Source organism: Triturus cristatus, chromosome 1_2, assembly GCF_964204655.1.
Source record: "Triturus cristatus chromosome 1_2, aTriCri1.1, whole genome shotgun sequence".
Taxonomy (NCBI): domain Eukaryota; kingdom Metazoa; phylum Chordata; class Amphibia; order Caudata; family Salamandridae; genus Triturus; species Triturus cristatus.
The window spans coordinates 1,161,719,760-1,161,742,082 of NC_140580.1; the positions used below are offsets into that span (position 1 = coordinate 1,161,719,760).

Below are 22,323 nucleotides of genomic sequence, written 5' to 3' on the forward strand. Positions count from 1 at the left end.
CCAAAGATGTTCGGGGGCCCGGGACCCCATCCCCGGGCCCCGAGTGTGGAGGAGGTGTGGGGGGAAGTGCCGTTGCACTCCCTCCGAAGACCCGCTCGGTTGTGAAGGCTGCGTGTCTGCCCGCTGGAGCGGGCAGACGAGAAGAGTCGTGCCGGCTCCCGCGGCAGCACGCGAGGGTGCTGGCCGGGCGGGGAGCCGGCGGGGGCAGCCGGGGGTGGGCTCCCCAGGCTGCCCTCCATCGTGGAGGCAGGCGAGGGTCCCGGGGGGGACCGGGACCCCGAGAAGGAGAGCGAAGGTGCGAGGGGCCCGGGTGGGACCGGGCCCCCGAAATCAGAAGTAGCGGCCGGGGGTGGGCTCCCCGAGTCGCCTAGCAGCGCCTGGGGGTCCGGGTGGGACCGGGCCCCCCATCGAGGAGAGAAGAAGCGGCGAAGCCGCCAGCATCGCCAACGCGGCTCTCCCCGGCACAGCGGGAGAGCCGCTCATCTAATATTCACGGAAAGGAGCTCTAAGCGCCCCATAATGCCTTGCAAGGCATGGTGAGAACATCGTTTTTGGCGCCGGGTGGCCTCCAGAGGAGGGGGTCACCCTCATGAGTGAAAGACAGTGCATGGGGGCTGCAGGAGCACCTCAGCCTCCCCCAGCCTAACGGAGAACCGTCCCCCCCCATAAGTTTCATGGGGCATCTGAAAGAATAACCCCTCAAGGGCGCAGCCAGCATCTATCATCTTCTGGGCTGGAACTTATGTTCTGCAGCGGAGGGTGTACGACGAAGGGCATCCCCTGGAGGTGAAGTGGTGTAACTGCACCGAACTGCATTTACTAATAGTTATTTCTTTCAGAGGGACTGAAGTTCAATGGTTTAATGTAATGTGCTGGTGTAAGGTGATGTCATAAGCCAAGTGGGGTTATGTTGTCAGACAGTCCTGCTAGGGTGTCTGGCGGTATATGCGTAATCCTGTGATTTCATCTGTGATGCCTTTAGAGGCTGTAATTGCAATGCATTCAAGTGATCAACTAAGGTAATGAGTACTGTCATTCTAAAGTGTGCGTAAACATGGATTCTTGCTGCTGCGCTTAGGTGAAGACCCCAGACTGCTAGCCCTTAAGATATAGAGGTGCATACTTTATGGTCAGTAGGAGATGCTCAGTCAGGGTCATGTGTCACCAAGGCAGGTTTACCCCTTTTTAATGCTGGTTGAGGTAATGGGGTGGGTCGCCACTGGGATGGTGCCAGTGCGCAGGGCCCTCGCTCCAGGTTATGTTCAACTAACCGCATTGGGGGCAAGTTGATGTGCATACATGGGAGTGGTGGTACTAGACCCCACCCCCCCTGCGGGAGGGGTGGAGATGTTATGCAATGTCACAAAGTAATTCCAACAGCTTATGTATATTTGTAAATTGGTGCATAGTGTTGAGTAGTGTGTGTGTTTAATAAATGTACTCTTACTTTTATAAAGCAAAGTACAGACTGGACAATCAATTATTGAGTGTTATTTTTGTGCACCTGCAAATGGCGATTACTAGCCCACACCACCTCCCTGGAGTAAGCCTCAGACTGCTCTGCAACGCTACCCTCTGAGAGTCAGGCGCTACAATTGGGTGTTTGGTTCCCAGTGAAGGACAAATGTAGTCATGTTATTTGTGCAGGCCTCACAGATGCTGCCTCGTTTTCCAACATAGGGTATTAGAAGTCTGGGGATCTAGTGAGAGAAGCCAGACTCCCCTGACCCATATTACCAAGATGCACACAGTACTGTTTGAACAATTAAAACTGTTCTTTTGTAAACCTGCTAAGAGTAGTCAGGGTAAGAAGAAGAAAATTGATGGATGGTTTACTGATAATTGTCGACAGATGCGGAGGAAATTGGGGCTAGCTTTAGGTGAAGGAGACCCAGCAAAAGTAAGGTTGGCACGGGACTCCTATAGAAGAGCAGTTAAAGCAGCAAAAAAATCTATGGGACCAGGCAAGATGGATGGAGCTTAAAGAAGCATGCGTGTCACGAAATCCTAAAGTATTTTGGGATACGTTTAAGTGGGATGGGGGGCGATCCCGGACCCCCCGCAGAACAATGTTGCCCACCATCTATGGGTGGAATATTTTAATCCCCAGTACGCTTCCTTGGAGGATGATCAGACTATGGGTCCTATCGAACTAATTGTTTTCTCTGGTGAGGTGTTCACGTTAGTGGAAGTAGATAGGGCTTTAGATACTATTATCCCTAGCCGTGTCCCCGGAATGGATAATATCCCTGGAGATGTGTTTTTAAATTATAAATACTCATGGCACCTGTATATCAGATATTTAGCAAATGCTATTGCCTGTGGGGCTCCAATCTCAGACTCCTGGAAAGGGGCTGAGATAATACAGTTTAAGAAGGGGGAAAAATCCGTTGCAGCTAACTATAGACCAATAAGTCTTATAGACTCCATCCAAAAGATCATGGGTAGACTGATTCTACAAAAGCTGCAGTCATGGATGGATGATGAACAAAACCTTACCCCACTGCAGGCGGGTTTTCGTCCCCTTACAAGCACTATCGACCAGGTCTTCCGTTTTATTAACATCTATTGAAGACAGTCGTATTGGGGAAAGGGGCCCTGTACGCGGTATTTGTTGATCTGAAAGCAGCCTTCGATTTGGTGCCACGACGTAGGCTATGGGGTGTCGTAAGTGAGATGGCGATGTCTGCTGAATTGTTATCTTTGATCGTCCGCTTACATGAGGATAATCATGCGCGGGTCTGGTGGGGGGCCAGGGGTGAGGTCACCGAGTCATTTCCTGTTGACAGGGGAGTGCGCCAGGGCTGCGTGCTTGCGCCTACCCGGTTTTCGCTCTTCGTTAACGGGGTGGCCGATTTCCTCTTGGAAACCCCCACCGACGCCCCTGTGCTGGCGAAAGAACATATACCCATCCTCATGTTCGCGGACGATACTCTGATAATTTCCAAGACCCCCAGTGGCTTGCAAAAAGCCCTTAGTAGGTTTGAGGACTTTTGCACAACTCGGGGCCTTGTAATCAATACAGAAAAGACAAAATTTATGTCATTTAATGAGCACAAATCCTTCCGGGGCAAGGTATACATGAATAATGTACCTCTTGACAAAGTTGACGCCTTCACTTATTTGGGGGTTACGCTACATTCAGACATGAGTTGGTCTAACCAAATTAATGTAGCTACCCTAAAGCACAAACAGGCTGGGATTCTTGCAGTTAATTTTAAAACCTTTCTCCAAACCAATTAGCCCATTGATGGAGATTTATGGCATGAAGGTCCTAAGCTCCACTCTGTATGGAGCGGAGCTTTGGGGGTTTGAGCATTTATCTACCATAACTGCTGCTGAAAATTCATTTTTGCGTAAGGTCACCAGCGTCCCAATAAGTACACCCATGTGTCCATTATTGCTTGACTTGGGAAGGAAAGCAGTAAGGGGTCTGGCTAAACTTCGCCCTCTTTTATATTGGCGAAGATTGTGGTGCACGGCTGAACTTTCGCATTATGCAAGAGGGATCAAAGATGTAATGGACACAGATTGTTTCCATAGGATTAAATGGCTAGGGGAGATAAGGTTGTTGTTGGTGAATCTAGGTCTGAGAGAACTTTGGGATGATCCCCAAAATGCTCCTTTGCCATCAAAGAAGATATTGAAAGAGAAGTATTGGGACATGATAATGGCGTCAGCTCGAGCGAAGGGTGCAGTAAAACATCTGACAGGCCGGTTCCTTGAATTGAAGATCAAGCCTGTATTATAACATTATTGGGACTCTATTGAGAAACCTTTAGACAGGAAGTTATACTTCCAATTGAGGATTGGTACCCTACCTGTTAGGTCATTTACTGGCAACTGGGTTGGGGTTATGATGAAAGCCTGTCCAAAATGTTTAGATAAAGAAGAAACGGTTAGTCACCTGTTGTTCTTCTGCCCACTGTATAAAAATCCTCGGGCTATGTGGGTCATACCTATTTGCAAACTTCTAGGCTTCAGAAAGCATGACGAGGCCCTAAGAATCCTTATAACGGACCCATTGCTGCCAATAGCAATCGCAATGGCTAAGTTTTTAGGCTGGGCCTGGTCCATCCGATCCAGGGTGTTGCTCCAGGCTAATTGACTTAAACGCCCTCAGTTCCAAAGATAGGCCGTATCATAGTATGAACTGCCTGGGATAAATTGAGTATGTATGTATTTTATTTCCAGAATTAATTTACTCGGCAGCATTTCTTGTTTAATCCGTTCTTAAATGTTTTAGATTCAGAATATTTATTATCTTAATATACATGTTGTAACGTATGTGTTTTGCTTTTATGACATATCTGTCGAATAAAGCTATTTTTGATTTTTTTTTTTTTTTATGCAATGTCACAAAGTAATTCCAACAGGTTATGTATATTTGTAAATTGGTGCATAGTATTGAGTGGTGTGCGTGTTTAATAAATGTACTCTTACTTTTATAAAGCAAAGTATAGACTGGACAATCAATTATTGAGTTTTTTTTGTGCACCTGCAAATGGCGATTACTAGCCCACACCACCTCCCTCTGCAACGCTACGCTCTGAGAGTCAGGCGCTACAATTGGGTGTTTGGTTCCCAGTGAAGGACAAATGTAGTCATGTTATTTGTGCAGGCCTCACAGATGCTGCCTCGTTTTCCAACAAGTTGTGATTCTGCACACTACCCGCTGGGATCCGAGACCGCTGCATCTGTGCCACAAACGTCTTCCTGGGGCCCCTTCCAACCTCAGAGTGGCGTTAAGAGCCAAGTTCCGAAGGGCAACACCGTATCCAATGGACACAAAACAGTAGATGGCCTATGCCCAGAACCAATGGCCCCTGTGCCCTAGGACCACCCACACATATTAGAATCGGACCGAACTGAGAGCCAACGAGGGCACGGCACCCTGGCGAACAGCTGGAATTCCACCACAAGCACAGCAGCAGAACCAGTCAGGCTACCTAAGCAATGGCTGCGGATCCCCGGGGTCTGAAGGCCAGCGGGTGCCGGTCTCCCAGCAGTGAAGCGGTCACAGGGACCGCCTAACGGCCTTCAGCAGCCAATAAAAGACACATTCTTCTTAAAAGACAGACCTCTGGCTGAAGAGGAGCCTCGTGTGGCTCTTGTAACTGGTTTCAGATGTGTGCAGGCCCAGCCTGCACACCACCCCTTGTGAATGGGCCCCAGCAGCACGACCATCGCTAGCACTGGGGGGCCAAGGAATCCAGGGGCCCTGGCAACACTGCGTGTCCTGCATCACGTGACCCCTGTTACTGGGCGTCCTTCCATCACGTCACCCCTGTTACTGGGCGTCCTTGCATCACGTGACCCCTGTTACTGGGCGTCCTTGCATCACGTGACCCCTGTTACTGGGTGTCCTTGCATCACGTGACCCCTGTTACTGGGTGTCCTTGCATCACGTGACCCCTGTTACTGGGTGTCCTTGCATCACGTGACCCCTGTTACTGCGTGTCCTTGCATCACGTGACCCCTGGTATTGCGTGTCCTTGCATCACATGACCCCTGTTACTGGGCGTCCTCACATCAAGTGACCCCTGTTGCTGCATGTCCTTGCATCACATGACCCCTGCTACTGCAAGTCCTTGCATCATGTGACTACTATTACTACATGTTCTTGCATCACGTGACTACTGTTACTACTGCATATCCTTGCATCACATGACTGTTACTACATGTCCTTACATCACGTGGCCCCGGTTACTGCAGGTCCTTGCATCACGTGACCCCTGTTACTACATATCCTTGCATCACATGTCGCCTGTTATTGCATGTCTTTGCATCACATGACTCCTGTTACTGCATGTCCTTGCATCACGCTACCCGTTACTGCAGGCCCTTGTATCACATGACCACTGTTACTGCGTGTCCTTGCATCACACAATTGCTGTTACTGCATATCCTTGCATCGCATGACTCCTGTTACTCTGTGTCCTTGCATCACATGACCCCTATCAATGAATGTCCTTTAATCAAGTGACCCTTGTTACTGCAGGTCTTTACATCACATAAACACTGTTACTACAAGTCCTTGCATCACGTGGCCCTTGACGCTGCATGTTCTTACGTTATGTGGCTCCCAATACTGCATGTCCTTGCATCACATGACCCTGGTTACTGCATGTCTTTGCATCACATGACCCCTGTTACTGCAAGTCCTTGCATTGCGTGGCACCCAATTCTACATGTCCTTGCATCACGTGGCCCCCAACACAGCATCTTTAAGCATTGCGTGGTCCCCCCCCCCCCAGCACTGGGGGCCCTCGCATCCTATGTCCTGAGATAGGAGGGCCTCGCCATCTCACACCCTCCTGCCCAAATTTCCTACAATTTACAGAATCTAAAGATGGCATGACAGGATCCCTCACGGTATATCATGTTGTGTTACTGTGTATTAGGATGTATTCAGTGTGTATCAATGTGTCATCGTGCATCAGGAGGTGTCACCGTACATCGGAATGTGTCACTGTATCAGGATGTGCCACAACAAAATCCACGCCCCCAACAAAATCCTCACCAACTCCAAGGAACTCTCCAGCGTCATTCAGTAATTCACCAGCCCACGCAGTGAAGCCACATATATCACCCCGTCCCAAGACTTCTGCGACAAGTTCGGAACCTACTTCCACCTCAAGATCAAAAACCTCTACGACAACTTCATCGACCTCCCACCAGACGCAACAGCCACCCCACTGGGACGCAAGCCAGCTCCCCGTCTCCAACTGGGCACCGATCAAGATTGAAGACACCACCTCGACCATAAAGAGCATCCACTCAGGGGCCCCCACCGATCCCTGCCCCCCCCCCCCACATCTACCACAGAGCCGCGACCACCATCGCACCCGAACTACAACGCACCAACACCACCTTCAAAACAGGCACCTTCCCAAACGACTAGAAGCACGCAGAAGTCAGACCCCTGCTCAAGAAGCCCTCAGCTGACCCCACCGACCTTAAGAATTACCGGCCTATCTCGCTCCTCCTCTTCGCAGCCAAAGTTGCAGAGAAAACAGTCAGACAACTGACAATTCATCGAAGACAACACCATCCTCGACACATCCCAACCCAGATTCCGAAGAAACCACAGCACCGAGACCGCTCTGCTCGCCGCAACAGACAACATCCGCACCCTCCTGAACCAGGGTCACTCCGCAGCCCTCATCCTACTCGATCTATCAGCGGCCTTCGACACCGTCTCCCACCGCACACTAATTGACAGACTACCAGACACAGGCATACAAGGAACAGCCCTGGACTGGATCCGATCATTCCTCACAAGAAGAAGCCAAAGGATCAGACTCCCACCCTTCCTCTCCGACCCCACGAAAATCACCTGCGGAGTCCCACAGCGTTCATCACTGAGCCCACCCCTCTTCAACATCTACATGGCCCCCCTCGCAGCCATCGTCCGACAACACGGCCTCAACATCGTATCCTACGCTGACGACACCCAGCTCATCCTCTCCCTCACCAAAGACCCCACCACCGCCAAACTCAACTTCCAGAAAGGAATGCAAGACGTCGCAGTCTGGATGACCAACACCGAGAAGACAGAAGTCCTCGTCCTTGGAACCACCCCCTCAGCACGGGACAACACCTGGTTGCAGTCTGTACTCGGGAGCCCACCCACCCCCTTGGACCACACCAAAAACCTTGGGATCGTACTCGACTTGTCACCCACCATGAAGCGACAGGTCTACGCCGTCACCTTCAGCTGCTTCAATACCCTCCGCATCCTCCACAAGACCTTCAAGTGGATCCCCCCTGAGTCAAGGAAGACAGTCACCCACGCACTCATCACCAGCAGACTGGACTACGGAAACACACTCTACGCCGGCATCAACAAGTCCCTACTCCGCAAACTCCAGACAATACAGAACACCACCGCCAGGCTCGTCCGTGTCATTCCCTGGCACAAACACATCAGCCAACACCTACGAAGTCTCCACTGGCTCCCCGTGGAGAAAAGAGTCACCTTCAAAATCTTCACTGAAGTCTACAAATGCCTGTACAACAATGGACCCAAATACCTCAACAACAGAATCAACTTCCACGTGCCCAGAAGAAACCTCCGATCGACCAACCTCGCACTGGCTGAAATCCCGCGCATCCACAGAGCCAGAGCAGGCGGAAGATCCTTCTCTCACATTGCAGCCAAGTCCTGGAACAATCTCTGGCTGACATCAGATGCGCCCCCTCCCTGAACACCTTCAGAAAGACCCTCAAGACCTGGCTCTTCAGCTAAACAGACCAGTGGATTCCCGCCCCGAGCGCCTTGAGAACCTCACGGGTGAGTAGCGCGCTTACAATCCCCCCGATTGATTGACAGTGTACTCGGGGTGTGTGTGACAGTGTACTCGGGGTGTGTGTGACAGTGTACTCGGGGTGTGTGTGACAGTGTACTCGGGGTGTGTGTGACAGTGTACTCGGGGTGTGTGTGACAGTGTACTCGGGGTGTGTGTGACAGTGTACTCGGGGTGTGTGTGACAGTGTACTCGGGGTGTGTGTGACAGTGTACTCGGGATATGTGTCACTGTGCGTATCGAGATGTGTCACTGTGCGTATCGAGATGTGTCACTGTGCGTATCGAGATGTGTCACTGTGCGTATCGAGATGTGTCACTGTGCGTATCGAGATGTGTCACTGTGCGTATCGAGATGGGTCACTGTGCGTATCGAGATGGGTCACTGTGCGTATCGAGATGGGTCACCGTGCGTATCGAGATGGGTCACCGTGCGTATCGAGATGGGTCACCGTGCGTATCGAGATGGGTCACCGTGTATCGGGATATGTGTCACTGTGTATCGGGATATGTGTCACTGTGTATCGGGATATGTGTCACTGTGTATCGGGATATGTGTCACTGTGTATCGGGATATGTGTCACTGTGTATCGGGATATGTGTCACTGTGTATCGGGATATGTGTCACTGTGTATCAGCATGGGCTACAGTGTTACAGTGCATCGGGATGTGCCACCGCACGTCGGGATGTGCCACCGCGTGTCGGGATGTGCCACCACGCGTCGGGATGTGCCACCACGCGTCGGGATGTGCCACCGCGCGTCGGGATGTTTTCCAATGTATCATGAAGTGTCACTGTGTATCAAGATGTGCCACTGTACATCAATATGTGTTACTATGTCTCAAGATGCGTCTTTGTGTATCTGGACAGGCCACTGTGCCTAACAGGGCACCATCGCCTGTGAAGGTGTTGAAGGCTGTCACAGATCAGGGCAGTGGGCACAAGTGGTATAAAGAGTGCCAGGGCCGCAGTAGCAGGCTGTGGGTGTAGAGACATGTTAATACACACAAGGACAGCCGCGGGACAGAGTGATCTGTATAATTAGATTATAAAACCTATGAGGGGCGGTTTCAGCAGTGAGGGTGGCGCTTGTGTTATCATTGCCACTTGTGCCAGTTCACACTGTGCCAGGTACCAGACCGCCCCATTGTACTTGGATGCCAGCCCTCTTTACATTGCCTCTTCTCTGCCCCCAGTGCCACCTGTACCTTCTCGTAAACACTCTTCACCTCAACCACCGCTCTAACCCAGAATGCACTGGGACAGGGGAGTGAAATGCGGACTATATCCAAGGGTATGTGCCAACATTTTACAATTAGAAAGTCGGAGATTTTGAAACAAAGTAATGGAAATATATTTTCCCCATTGGCATGCATTGAAACAGAGGTGATTCTAGGTGGAGACGGGTAAAATAAAGCAAGTTTTTGGCTTCAAACATTGGGAGTCTCCCCCCTGAATCCGGAGGCCGGGGCAGGGTGCCCTGCCCAGAATCCCTCGGGCCGCCCCCATCGCAAAACCTCCCTGGATTGGGCAGAATTAACATCACCAGCACCTTGGCGTAATCCATGAGGTCAGTCCTGCCCCGGAAGCGATTGTAGAATTCTGGCATCCTCCAAGGGGCGATGATCTGCAGGGAACCAGAGGGAGAGAGGTTAAAATGCGGGGTGATGTTAGTACAACAAAATGACAAGGGGGGGGGGGGCGGAGGAGTCAGAGCGAGGAAGAGTGAAAGAGAGCAGAGTGAAAGAGAGCAGAGTGAAAGAGAAAGCGAGCAGAGTGAAAGAGAAAGCGAGCAGAGTGAAAGAGAAAGAGCAGAGTGAAAGAGAGAGAGCAGAGTGAAAGAGAGAGAGCAGAGTGAAAGAGAGAGAGCAGAGTGAAAGAGAGAGAGCAGAGTGAAAGAGAGAGAGCAGAGTGAAAGAGAGAGAGCAGAGTGAAAGCGAGCAGAGTGAAAGAGAGCAGAGTAAAAGCGAGCAGAGTGAAAGCGAGCAGAGTGAAAGCGAGCAGAGTGAGAGAGAGCAGAGTGAGAGAGAGCAGAGTGAAAGAGAAAGAGAGCAGAGTGAAAGAGAAAGCGAGCAGAGTGAAAGAGAAAGCGAGCAGAGTGAAAGAGAAAGCGAGCAGAGTGAAAGAGAAAGCGAGCAGAGTGAAAGAGAAAGAGCAGAGTGAAAGAGAGAGAGCAGAGTGAAAGAGAGAGAGCAGAGTGAAAGAGAGAGAGCAGAGTGAAAGAGAGAGAGCAGAGTGAAAGCGAGCAGAGTGAAAGCGAGCAGAGTAAAAGCGAGCAGAGTGAAAGCGAGCAGAGTGAAAGCGAGCAGAGTGAGAGAGAGCAGAGTGAGAGAGAGCAGAGTGAAAGAGAAAGAGAGCAGAGTGAAAGAGAAAGCGAGCAGAGTGAAAGAGAAAGCGAGCAGAGTGAAAGAGAAAGAGCAGAGTGAAAGAGAGAGAGCAGAGTGAAAGAGAGAGAGCAGAGTGAAAGAGAGAGAGCAGAGTGAAAGAGAGAGAGCAGAGTGAAAGAGAGAGAGCAGAGTGAAAGCGAGCAGAGTGAAAGAGAGCAGAGTGAAAGCGAGCAGAGTGAAAGCGAGCAGAGTGAAAGCGAGCAGAGTGAAAGCGAGCAGAGTGAGAGAGAGCAGAGTGAGAGAGAGCAGAGTGAAAGAGAAAGAGAGCAGAGTGAAAGAGAAAGCGAGCAGAGTGAAAGAGAAAGCGAGCAGAGTGAAAGAGAAAGAGCAGAGTGAAAGAGAGAGAGCAGAGTGAAAGAGAGAGAGCAGAGTGAAAGAGAGAGAGCAGAGTGAAAGAGAGAGAGCAGAGTGAAAGAGAGAGAGCAGAGTGAAAGCGAGCAGAGTGAAAGAGAGCAGAGTAAAAGCGAGCAGAGTGAAAGCGAGCAGAGTGAAAGCGAGCAGAGTGAGAGAGAGCAGAGTGAGAGAGAGCAGAGTGAAAGAGAAAGAGAGCAGAGTGAAAGAGAAAGAGAGCAGAGTGAAAGAGAAAGAGAGCAGAGTGAAAGAGAAAGAGCAGAGTGAAAGGGAGCGAGCAGAGTGAAAGGGAGCGAGCAGAGTGAAAGAGAAAGCGAGCAGAGTGAAAGAGAAAGCGAGCAGAGTGAAAGAGAAAGCGAGCAGAGTGAAAGAGAAAGAGCAGAGTGAAAGAGAAAGAGAGCAGAGTGAAAGAGAAAGAGAGCAGAGTGAAAGAGAAAGAGCAGAGTGAAAGAAAGAGAGCAGAGTGAAAGAGCAGAGAGAAAAGGGCAGAGAGAAAGAGAAAGAGCAGAGTGAAAGAGAAAGAGAGCAGAGTGAAAGAGAAAGAGAGCAGAGTGAAAGAGAAAGAGAGCAGAGTGAAAGAGAAAGCGAGCAGAGTGAAAGAGAAAGCGAGCAGAGTGAAAGGGAAAGAGCAGAGTGAAAGGGAAAGGGCAGAGTGAAAGAGCAGAGAGAAAAGGGCAGAGAAAGACAGAAAGGGATGGGGCAGAGAGAGAGAAAGAGACACAGAGAGAGGGGGCAGAGAGAGAGATGGGGCAGAGAGGGAGGGAGAGAAGCGAGAGAAAGATCGAGGCGAGAGAAAGCGAAAGAGAGCAAAGTGAAAGAAAGAACAGAGTGAAAGAAAGAGCAGAGTGAAAGAAAGAGCAGAGTGAAAATGGCAGAGAGAAAGACAGAAAGATGGAGCAGAGAGAGAAAGAGAGAGACAGAGAGAGAGGGGGCAGAGAGATAGAGATGGGGCAGAGAGGGAGGGAAAGAGAGAGAAAGATCGAGGCGAGAGAAAGTGAAAGAGCAGAGTGAGAGAGAGAGAGAGAGAGAGAGAGAGAGAGAAGGGTTCGTGTGCTGCTCCATTGTGACTTTGCGCCACCTTTTGGCGCTCTGAAGCTGCACTGAAGCGCTTTAAAGAGTGCGTGGTGCCTGGTTTGTGGCGAGCGGTCCCTTTCTGCACAGAATCTGAGCGCACCCCCTTTGCAAGCCCCCCTCCCCCCCCTTTTCTCTGCCAGGCCCAAGAAGGCCCACAGTGCAGGGACGGGCCAAAGATGTTTGAAGGCATGGGCGTGGGCAAAGGGGGCAGTATGCCAGGGCCCCCCTTCCAAGGCCCCCCTGAGAAAAGGAGTGTTCTCTCCAGTTGATCCCTTTCTATTCTATTTCTCGATCTAAACCTCACCCACTCTCTTCCACCCTCTATGGTCGACTGTCTCTCTACTCCGTCCTGTCTCAAGGATCTCTTTTGTCCCAGACAAGACATTTCAAATGTTTTATGCGAGTGATTCTGTTAAAATGTAAAGTATTGTGTTCCAAAGTGGGGCTTCCAAAATATGCTTTACACCCCCCCCCCCCCTTTCAAATGCTGAAGATGACACTTGCTGGGGCGGTTAGCTTGCGGATCTGCAGGGGGCGGGGCCCCTGCACCTATTCACAGAGGGTGGTCCTAGGCTAGGTGGACCCTCCCCCTCCCACCCTCCAGTGAGTTAACTCCAGGGAGGGGCCCAGACACCTACAAGCCTCCACCAGCCACATTTAATGTTCAATCAGTCCCCGATGTGACACTTTATGCTGTAAAGTCTTAAGACTCATCTCTTTATCAGCTTCAAACGAGGAGGGGCTAATTCCCCAAACGGATCCATTAGCGACCGAGCTGTGTTGTGGGGCGTCTTACCCCGAACCCCCATTCAACTCGTGCATATAAGGATGCAGCCTTACCTTCACCTCGGGGTACAGCGCGTAGCAGGTCAGTTCAAAGCGGATCTGGTCATTGCCCTGCGGAGGAGGAAAGGAGAGGTTACTGCCATGTGAAACACCGGCATTGCAGGGTGATGGTGCACCAAGGTGAGAGGGGCCGGGGCAGGGAGAGTGGCCCTGGGATCCCCTACGAGGCATTAGTTGATGATAGGATGAGCGAGAGGGGAGAACAGGCAGAACTCATCTGGAATTGCCCGGGTCTCCATATGGGAGGATATACTCAAGTGAGAGGGGCCGGAGCAGGGAGAACCATCCTGGGACCCCCCCCCCCCCCCATGCCCCACTTGCTGATGATATGCTGAGCATGGGAGGAGAAGAGGGCGAGCAGAGCTGGGACCCCTCTACACCCCACTTGATATGCCGAGCATGGGAGGAGAAGAGGGCGAGCTGTCCTAGGACCCCTCTACGCCCCACTTGATGATATGCCGAGCACGGGAGGAGAAGAGGGAGAGCTGAGCTGGGACTCCACTAAGCCCCACTTACTGATATGCTGAGCATGGGAGGAGAAGAGGGTGAGCTATCCTGGGACCCCTCTACACCCCACTTGATGATATGCCGAGCATGGGAGGAGAAGAGGGCGAGCTGTCCTGGGACACCTCTACGCATCAATCATGGATGATATGCTGAGCATGTGTTTGGTGTAGAGGGCGAGCTGTCCTGGGACCTCCCCCCACGCCCAACTTGCTAATATGTTGAGCATGTGAAGAGGTCCTGGGGCTGCTCCACACATCACTCACTGATGATATGCTGAGCATGTGGTGAGAAGAGGGTGCTAGGTCTGCGACTGCCCCCCGCATCCCTCACAGAGGATATGCTAAGCACGTGAGAAGAAGATGATGAGGGGACTGCCTATGTATCACTCACTGATGATATGCGGAGTATGTGAGGAGAAGAGAGCGAGCTGTCCTGGGACCCGTCTACACACCACTCACGGATGACATGCTGAGCATGTGAGGAGAAGAGGGTGAGCGGTCCTGTGACCACCTATGTATCACTCACTGAGGACATGCTGCGCATGTGCGGTGAAGAGGTAATATGTCCTGGGACAGCCCCACACATCACTCACTGATATGTTGACCATGTGATGAGAAGAGGCGATCTGTCCTAGGGCTGCCCCACGCGTCACTCACTGGTAATATGTTGAGCATGTGAGGAGAAGTGATCTGTCCTGGGGCTGCCCCACGCACCACTCCCTGCTGATATGCTAAACTTGTTGAGAGCAGAGGTTGAGCTTTTTTGGGACTGCCCACTCACCGATGACACGAAAGAGGTCTGAGAACCAGGCGGGTGGGGAAATTAATCATGGTTAGAGCACTGCAGGGCTTTAAATGAGAAGATATTCACTATTTAGAGTACTTGTTTGCTTCTAAGAAGTGTCAGTACTCTCCGATTAAGTGCATTGCAGCAGTGCCAAGAAGTGTCCTACCCTCCCATTAAATGTACTGCACCAGTGCCAAGAAGTGCCAGTACTCTTCCATTAAATGCATTGCAGCAGTGCTGAGAAGTGCCAATACTCCCCCCTTAAATGTATTAATGCAGTCCTAGGAAGTGCTGGTACTCTCCCATTAAATGCATTGCAGCACTGCCAAGAAGTGTCCTACCCTCCCATTAAATGTACTGCACCAGTGCCAAGAAGTGCCAGTACTCTTCCATTAAATGCATTGCAGCAGTGCTGAGAAGTGCCAATACTCCACCATTAAATGTATTAATGCAGTCCTAGGAAGTGCTGGTACTCTCCCATTAAATGCATTGCAGCCGTGCTGAGAAGTGCTGGCACTTTCCCATTAAATGCATTGCAGCCGTGCTGAGAAGTGCCAGTACTCTCCCATTAAATGTATTGCAGCAGTGCGGAGAAGTGTCCTACCCTCCCATTAAATGTACTGCACCAGTGCCAAGAAGTGCCAGTACTCTTCCATTAAATGCATTGCAGCAGTGCTGAGAAGTGCCAATACTCCCCCATTAAATGTATTAATGCAGTCCTAGGAAGTGCTGGTACTCTCCCATTAAATGCATTGCAGCCGTGCTGAGAAGTGCTGGCACTTTCCCATTAAATGTATTGCAGCAGTGCGGAGAAGTGTCCTACCCTCCCATTAAATGTACTGCACCAGTGCCAGTACTCTTCCATTAAACGCATTGCAGCAGTGCCAATACTCCCCCATTAAATGTATTAATGCAGTCCTAGGAAGTGCTGGTACTCTCCCATTGAATGTATTGCAGCAGTGCTGAGAAGTGCCAGTACTCTCCCAGTAAATGCATTGCAGCAGTCCTAGGAAGTGCCGGTACTCTCCCATTAAATGCATTGCAGAAGTGCTGAGAAGTGCAGGTACTCTCATTAAGTGTATTGCAGCAGTGCTGAGAAGTGCCAGTACTCTCCCATTAGATGTATTGCAGCAGTCCTAGGAAGTGCAGGTACTCTCCCATTAAATGTATTGCAGCAGTGCTGAGAAGTGCAGGTACTCTCTCATTAAATGTATTGCAGCAGTGCTGAGAAGTGCCAGTACTCTCCCATTAGATGTATTGCAGCAGTCCTAGGAAGTGCAGGTACTCTCCCATTAAATGTATTGCAGCAGTGCTGAGAAGTGCAGGTACTCTCTCATTAAATGTATTGCAGCAGTGCTGAGAAGTGCCAGTACTCTCCCATTAAATGCATTGCAGCAGTCCTAGGAAGTGCTGGTACTCTCCCATTGTGAGAAAGTGCCCTCCTTCTTGCATAGTATGCCCCCACTTTTTGCTGAATTGCTGATGTGCTTTGACCGAGTGTGCCCTGGGCTCCTGCTAATCAGGTACCCAGGGCCTGTGTTCTTTCCCTAAAATTGCATTGAAGCCTAAACCCAAATGGCATCTCTGGCCACATGTCAGCCCCTGGTAAATGGTACCCTAGGTACCCAGGGCCTTGTGACCAGAGAAGGCCCCTAAGGGCTGCAGCACTTATTGTGCCACCCTTAGAGGTCCTGTACCCTGACACACACACACTGCCATTGCAGGCTGTGTGTCTTGGTGCAGAACAAAGTGAAGAGTCGACATGGCACACATCCCTGTGTGCCATGCCCACAAACCACTGCCCTGGCATACATCAGTCACCCCTCTATCTGGGTGCCCTATGCCAGTGGTGTGGGTACAGGTGCATGAGCCCTGTACTCCTACAGTACCCAGGTCAATTCCTGGGCCCTGTAAGTGCAGTGCTGCCATTAAGAGTATATGGTGCTGGGAGGTTGTCATTACAAACTCCACAGCACCATGATGGCTACACTGAGGACTGGGAAGTTTGGTATCAAACTTTTCAGCACATTAAACCCACACTGATGCCAGTGTGGGATTTAATGTAAAATGCACAACAGAGGGCATCTTAGAGATGCCCCCTGAAACTCGACTAACTCCTAGTGACCTGACTGAGTGGCTGCTTAGGCTGTCACCAAAAGACATGACCGAGTCCCCACCATCTTGAGGATGGGGGGGGGGGGGGGGACTCCACCAACCAGGGAGAGGCTCCTGCCCCCCTCCCACTGGAGTGGCAGAATAGGGGGTGTACCCACCCCAGAGAAGGGACCCATTGGTCCCTGCCTTTTACCTGCCTGTAACGCTCCTAAATTTAGTATTTAGGGCACCCTGAAACTTCCTTCCTCAGATCCAGCCTACCTACAAGAAGAAAAGAAGGACGAAGAGCCGTGCAGAGCTAAGAGGACGATGCCCACTGACTTGGCCCCAGGCCCGTCTCCCCTCGAACCTGCTACTGCGAAATCCCAGCCCACTCTGCAACCGCCAAACACGGCCTGAGTGGAAAAACACCACGAGGAGGTCCCCCTGGCAATCCTGACCCGAGATCCGGCGATCCCTGACCTGCCTCCAGATGACGCCTGCAGCCTCAATCCAGAGGACCTCCCCCCCCCCCCACTGCAACTAGAGCGGGTAAGAAAATCCGACGTCACAAGGCACCCCTGCACCTGATGCCCCACGGCCTTGTGTGCCCAAAGGAATGGTGCCTAACAAACCCACGCCATCCCAACTCACCCCTCGAAGTGGTGGTCGCACCCAGAAGATCCTCATCCCCGAGCCTGCAGTGTTTCTTTGCCCCTGAGGTTCTCCATTTAAAACAGGGCACCCGACCTCAAGACCGCACCCTGCACCCGGACGCCCTAGTGCCGCTGAGGATGCACCTTTGGTGCTACTTTGGTCCCAAACTTGCCCTGGACTTAACCCTAGGAGCTTTGCTACCACAAACCAGTGGCCTGCTTGCCAGCAGCCACCAACCGGAGGCCCCCTATCCCCCATTGGATAACATTGGGCCTCAACACTCTGCACCCGGCCGCCATAGTGCTGCTGAGAGTGCAACAACAGTGCATCACTGACCGTGGGAGGCCCCGGAGTCTAACCCCAGAGCCTTACGTCCCACAGCCGATTACTTACCTGAGAACTGTTAACCTGTTTTCCTTCCATAGGTTAACATGGACACTTTTTCTCTAAAAAGTGTGGAGTTTTGAAACCTAAAAATATTCTTTAAAAATCGTACAAATAACCAAAACATGTTTACTCCGCTGTTTGCAGGAAATGTCCCAGTGCTGAATCTAGGTATCCAGCACGGAGTTAGAAAAGTAACGTGAAAAGTAACTTACCTGAAATTTACTGTAAAAACGTATTCATTTCAATGTACTGCTCCAAAAAGTTTCCCAGTGTGGAGTTTTGAAAACTGAAAATATTCTTTAAAAATCATGCAAATAACCAAAACGTAATTACTTACCTGTTTCTAGGAAATGTCCCAGTGCGGAAACTAGGTATCCGGCACTGATTTAGAAAAGTAACGTAAAAAAAAAAGTAACTTACCTGCAATTTACTGAAAAAGGCTATTCATTTCAATGCACTGTACCTGCTAAGTGTTGCAACCTACTGCTCCCCTGTAAATCAAACAACGTACAATTTCTATTGCATTTTCAAACTGTCCTATATCCAGTAACTTATTACTGAAAATTATTTAATGCTTCCCTGTACCAGGCTTGCTTGGTTCTAAAAATAAACAATATATTTTTTATAGAAAAACAATTGGCCTAGAGTTCAGTTCTTGAGTGTGTGAATTCATTTGCTGACTGAGTGTGTACATCAAATGCTTTACACTGTCCTCGGATACTGCCCTACTGCTCGACCAAGCTACCACCTTAGAGAGTAAGGTTCTATCCAACTTTAACCTCTGCCTACCCTTGGACTCTATACACACACTATACCTCATTTTGGTGTAGCATATATAGAGCCAGTTTCTTACACTCATTAAATGTATTGCTGCAGTGCTGAGAAGTGCTGGTACTCTCCCATTAAATGCATTGCAGCCATGCTGAGAAGTGCTGGCACTTTCCCCATTAAATGCATTTGCTGACGTGCTGAGAAGTGCCGGTACTCTCCCATCAAATGTATTGCAGCAGTGCTGGTACTCTCCCTTTCAAATGAAAGAAGTACAGGTACATGCACATTTAAAGCAGTGGTGCACTGGACATTGTGACATGTTTATAGTGCTATCAGCACCCTGCGTATGACAGAAAGCACTGTGCATATGTATGTTATTACTTTAAACGATGTATTGCACACAGAATAACACAGGCTTCTGCATGCAGTATAAGATAAGATGCCACGCCGATGAGGCCCGTGGGCTGCTGGCTGAGCGACACATTTATTTACACTTGTGTGGACTAAGCATGGCTGACGTGTTAAGACTGGGGACACAGTCAGTGGTCACTGCTTCATTAAAGAGAGTCATCTGGGCGGTAGTCCATAGTGTGCACATCACGCTCAAGGTCTGCGGGGGCTCCACGAGGCCAGGGGCCTTGTGGGGCTTTGGTTAAGGACACCCCTGTAGCCCAGCTCGCCCCCCTGGCATCCCTACCCAGAGTCCTGGAACCTCTAGACTCATTCCTGGTCGGTCTTCTTTGATTTCCATTCTGGGAGTGCCTCGAAACCTTCTCACCTGTTCCCACAGTTGCTCTGTTTGCAGGCTATGGCCCAGTGCTGTTCGCCTCTCAGTAGCCTAACGTCGAACAAACTGACCTGCTCCTTGGGATACAGAGTAACTATCTTCAAAACGTTTCGTTTCCTCTGTCCTAGGGGGCTGCTTTCAAAGCTTCCATGTGGTGAGCTTGCTTTTAGGATTTCTAGGACTTTATTACAAAATCTCACAACCTGTTGGCCATCCGAACTGAATGTATCCGAAGCGCTAGATTAACTTTATATTTCTTTGTGGCGCCTTCATCGAATTAATAAAAGCGTTTTTTTCAACTGGGTTTAAGTCTAAGTTGCCCAGATGTAATAACATGAAGATACATTTTTCGCAATAAGCTCTTGAATCTGGAGCAGTCCATGACCCCCAGAATGGTCTGCGGTCACCACCTTCTTAACCTGTTTCTCTGCCAGGCTGAAGGGGAGCAGCATTAGCGTCATTTCCTGTTTCCGCCTGACAGCTCTTGTGATTGGACGGGGCGTGCTCCGCTGTGGCCACCAGTGGCTCCATCACGGTCTGTCAGGGCCTGTGGGACTCCATTATAGGGGTTTGTTGCATGTGTATCCTGGGGGATGTCTGACCATAACCACTGCAGTCAACTCATACCCTAATACCCAGTTTACTGCTTCACAAATGTGAACTCCGGCTGCCATTGTAAATCTTTTCCGTGATTGTATAGCGCTTTGAAACCCATTTCAGTTGGAGGTTCCACTATAAAGACACTTTTTAGGTCGAGCCTGGGCATCGCATGCTCTGCATGCTGTATTGCGGTAGGAACTTGAAGTTTCGCCCACATTTTTCATTGGCTTGTGTCACTGTCCACTGTAAACTGTGGCTGTTCATTGGTCAATAGGCTTAGTAGTCCCTCCTTAGTACCGCCTGGTCTCATTTTCCAACCTCCCACGGCGACACCCTTCAAGGATTCACCCTAGGACCCGACGAGAGACTTTTCTCATGACCATCAAAAATTGGATTTCAATCACAATGTCCCACTAATAACTTGAAAATGTACAGACTAATCGTTGATACCGTGATGTTAGAATGTAAAGACTAGCCTTGAGAAAGCCCTGGCTCTATCAGCCACATAGGGTGAAACACGTGTCGGCTGTTCACTTTCCCTAAAATTTGCACTAAGAAAAACCAAAAACGAGTGAAATGATCATAACAGTGTGGTGAATGAAGGTAACTACTTTCCCTCAAATCAACCAGGATTAGCATGGGTGTTATTTGAACAAGGAATTATCCTTCGACACCAATACAACTTTGGAAAGGAGGAACACCTGCTCACAACCCTCCCCTCCCCTATAACATGTGTTGTTACTCTGTAGGCTTTTATTACAGCCTCAGAGCTCTATTTTCTCAAATAGCTTTGTCCTGCTTGCTGTTGCAGGAAGGACACGCTCTCTTAACGCTTTTTTTTTAAATGAAAGAATGCAGGTTTCGAGGCGCTAGCTTTGCGTTTATCGTGGCCTGTTGGTAACAGCGCCCCCTCTCTGCCACACAACAGAAGGAGCCACAAGCCAAGCTCAGATTCTTCCTATAGTGGACACGGGGCTACTCCAGGTCATGTGGCACCCATTCAGCGAGTCCAGTCCACGCCTTTCAGCAATCAGAACATTGCATCTTGGGACTTGTAGTTTCATGTTTTCTATTCTGAGATTTGGCTTCAAAAAAGGAGACATGCTAAAAAAAAAAAACTAAAAAACAAAAAAAAAAACTTTAAAAAGCAGCAATGGCGGAGGTGTCTCGCCTTGATATGACTTCACGGGGAAGGAAGGTCAGACTCCTCGCGGGTGCCTATGATGTATACGGGCAGGGCTCGAGTCGGGGTACCACGCGGGTGGACGGCGTCCCTCCACTTATTTTACCGGGTTTTTACCGGGTGGACGCCGTCCCCCCTACCCAAAAGATGGAGCCGGTACCGAGTCTGCACCTGCGTGCGCGCTCAGAACTCACCAAACCTCACCTCCTATTGTCGAGAGGGCGAACAGAGCTCTTTAAGTTGTTTCACGTTGATGGAGCCGTTCAGTATGACAGATGGGCGCTCGTGGGCGTATATTAGAAAAGGTCAGTCTGTATTCATGCATTTCAGACGGAGACTGGCAAATTTACTGTGGCCAATAAATACGCACCGAACAAGCGCAGCTTTAATTTCCCGGCTCCTTTGAGTGTCAATACGTGACGAATTCCAAAGTAAACATTCTGCTTTACCCCTTGATCCTGCCCCCATCGCCTTGTAACCTTTGTTAATAAGAGGGAACTACATTTCTAATTAGAGGGGACTACATTTCGTGACGTCACTTCCTGTCGTGACGTCACTTCCGGTGACACCACCTAACTTGGAGCGTCCCCCCACTTCTTTTTTTAGGACTTGTGCCCTGTATACGGGTTATACGGGTGCTTTAGCCTTTCGATGTATACAGGCTGCACTGGTAGGACACAGCTTTCATCCATCTGCGCGGTCGGGGGGTGTGTGGGGGGGGGGGGGGGAGCCTTCATTCTCTGCCACTCGTGACAATGACCCGGCAGGCTTACAGAGAGCCGTCGCCCGCTGCATTTACGAACGGGAAGACTGCGTCAATGAAAGATTTTAAAAGCTGGCTTCTGGCGCCATCTTGCGGCCACAGGAATAACACCCGACTGAAAGATGAAGCTATGGCTCAAAACCGGAAGAAGCGCAGAACACGCGGAATCTTCGTGCATTTGAGACAGAGGTGGAAGAGGGCAGGATCCAGGCCCTCGCTCCAGGAATCACGATCTAGATCTAGGGGGGTGAAAGAGGGCTTAGAAGCCTGGAGGGGTCATGAATGCACATAGGGTTTTTGGGAGCTCTACTTAGCCAGGACTAAGAAATGAAAGTAACATGTTTAAGTAATTTTGGATCTAGGGGGCATGGCCTCTGGCCCCTGCCTTCCCCTCTAATCTTCCTTCTAACTGAAGGCAGCTTGCCTGTCTTTAGTCAGGATGAAGGGCCGAACACACCCTGCAGGTCAATTGAGGGATGTCATAGCATTAGCTTTTTTTTTCTTTTCACTGAACTGAAGTCCTTCTGCAGTTTAGTCAAAAGGTCTCTTAAGGCCCTGGTGGGGAAAAAAAAATACATGCTGTGTCCCATTATTGGTTCTTCCCAAAATGTTTTTGGCCAGTCATAGCCAGTGTTTCAGTTTAATAAACATCGAGGTGTCACTTAAATAGTTTAGAGTTTTTGTAATAAACTTACACAGGCCTAGAAGTTATTTTTCGGACATTCTGGAAACATCCATGGCAAATAGAGCTTTTTAATGCAGTGTGGGTAAAATTAATTAAAACAAATGTTTTATTGTAATGGGGGGGGGGGGGACTGGTT

At 50.0% G+C, this 22,323-nt stretch overlaps 1 protein-coding gene across 2 annotated transcripts in view; it reads right to left on the reverse strand.

Annotated features, from left to right (window-relative positions):
* ASS1 (argininosuccinate synthase 1) overlaps positions 1-22,323 on the reverse strand; it is a 315,060-nt gene that overhangs the window by 195,495 nt on the left and 97,242 nt on the right. For both annotated transcript variants that reach the window (XM_085613969.1, XM_085613970.1), the window contains exons 6-7: positions 12,962-13,018; positions 9,862-9,936 (exon numbers count right to left, since the gene is read on the reverse strand). In XM_085613969.1, coding sequence (XP_085470095.1) covers positions 9,862-9,936; positions 12,962-13,018 — 132 coding nt within the window. The remainder of the gene's footprint in view (positions 1-9,861; positions 9,937-12,961; positions 13,019-22,323) is intronic.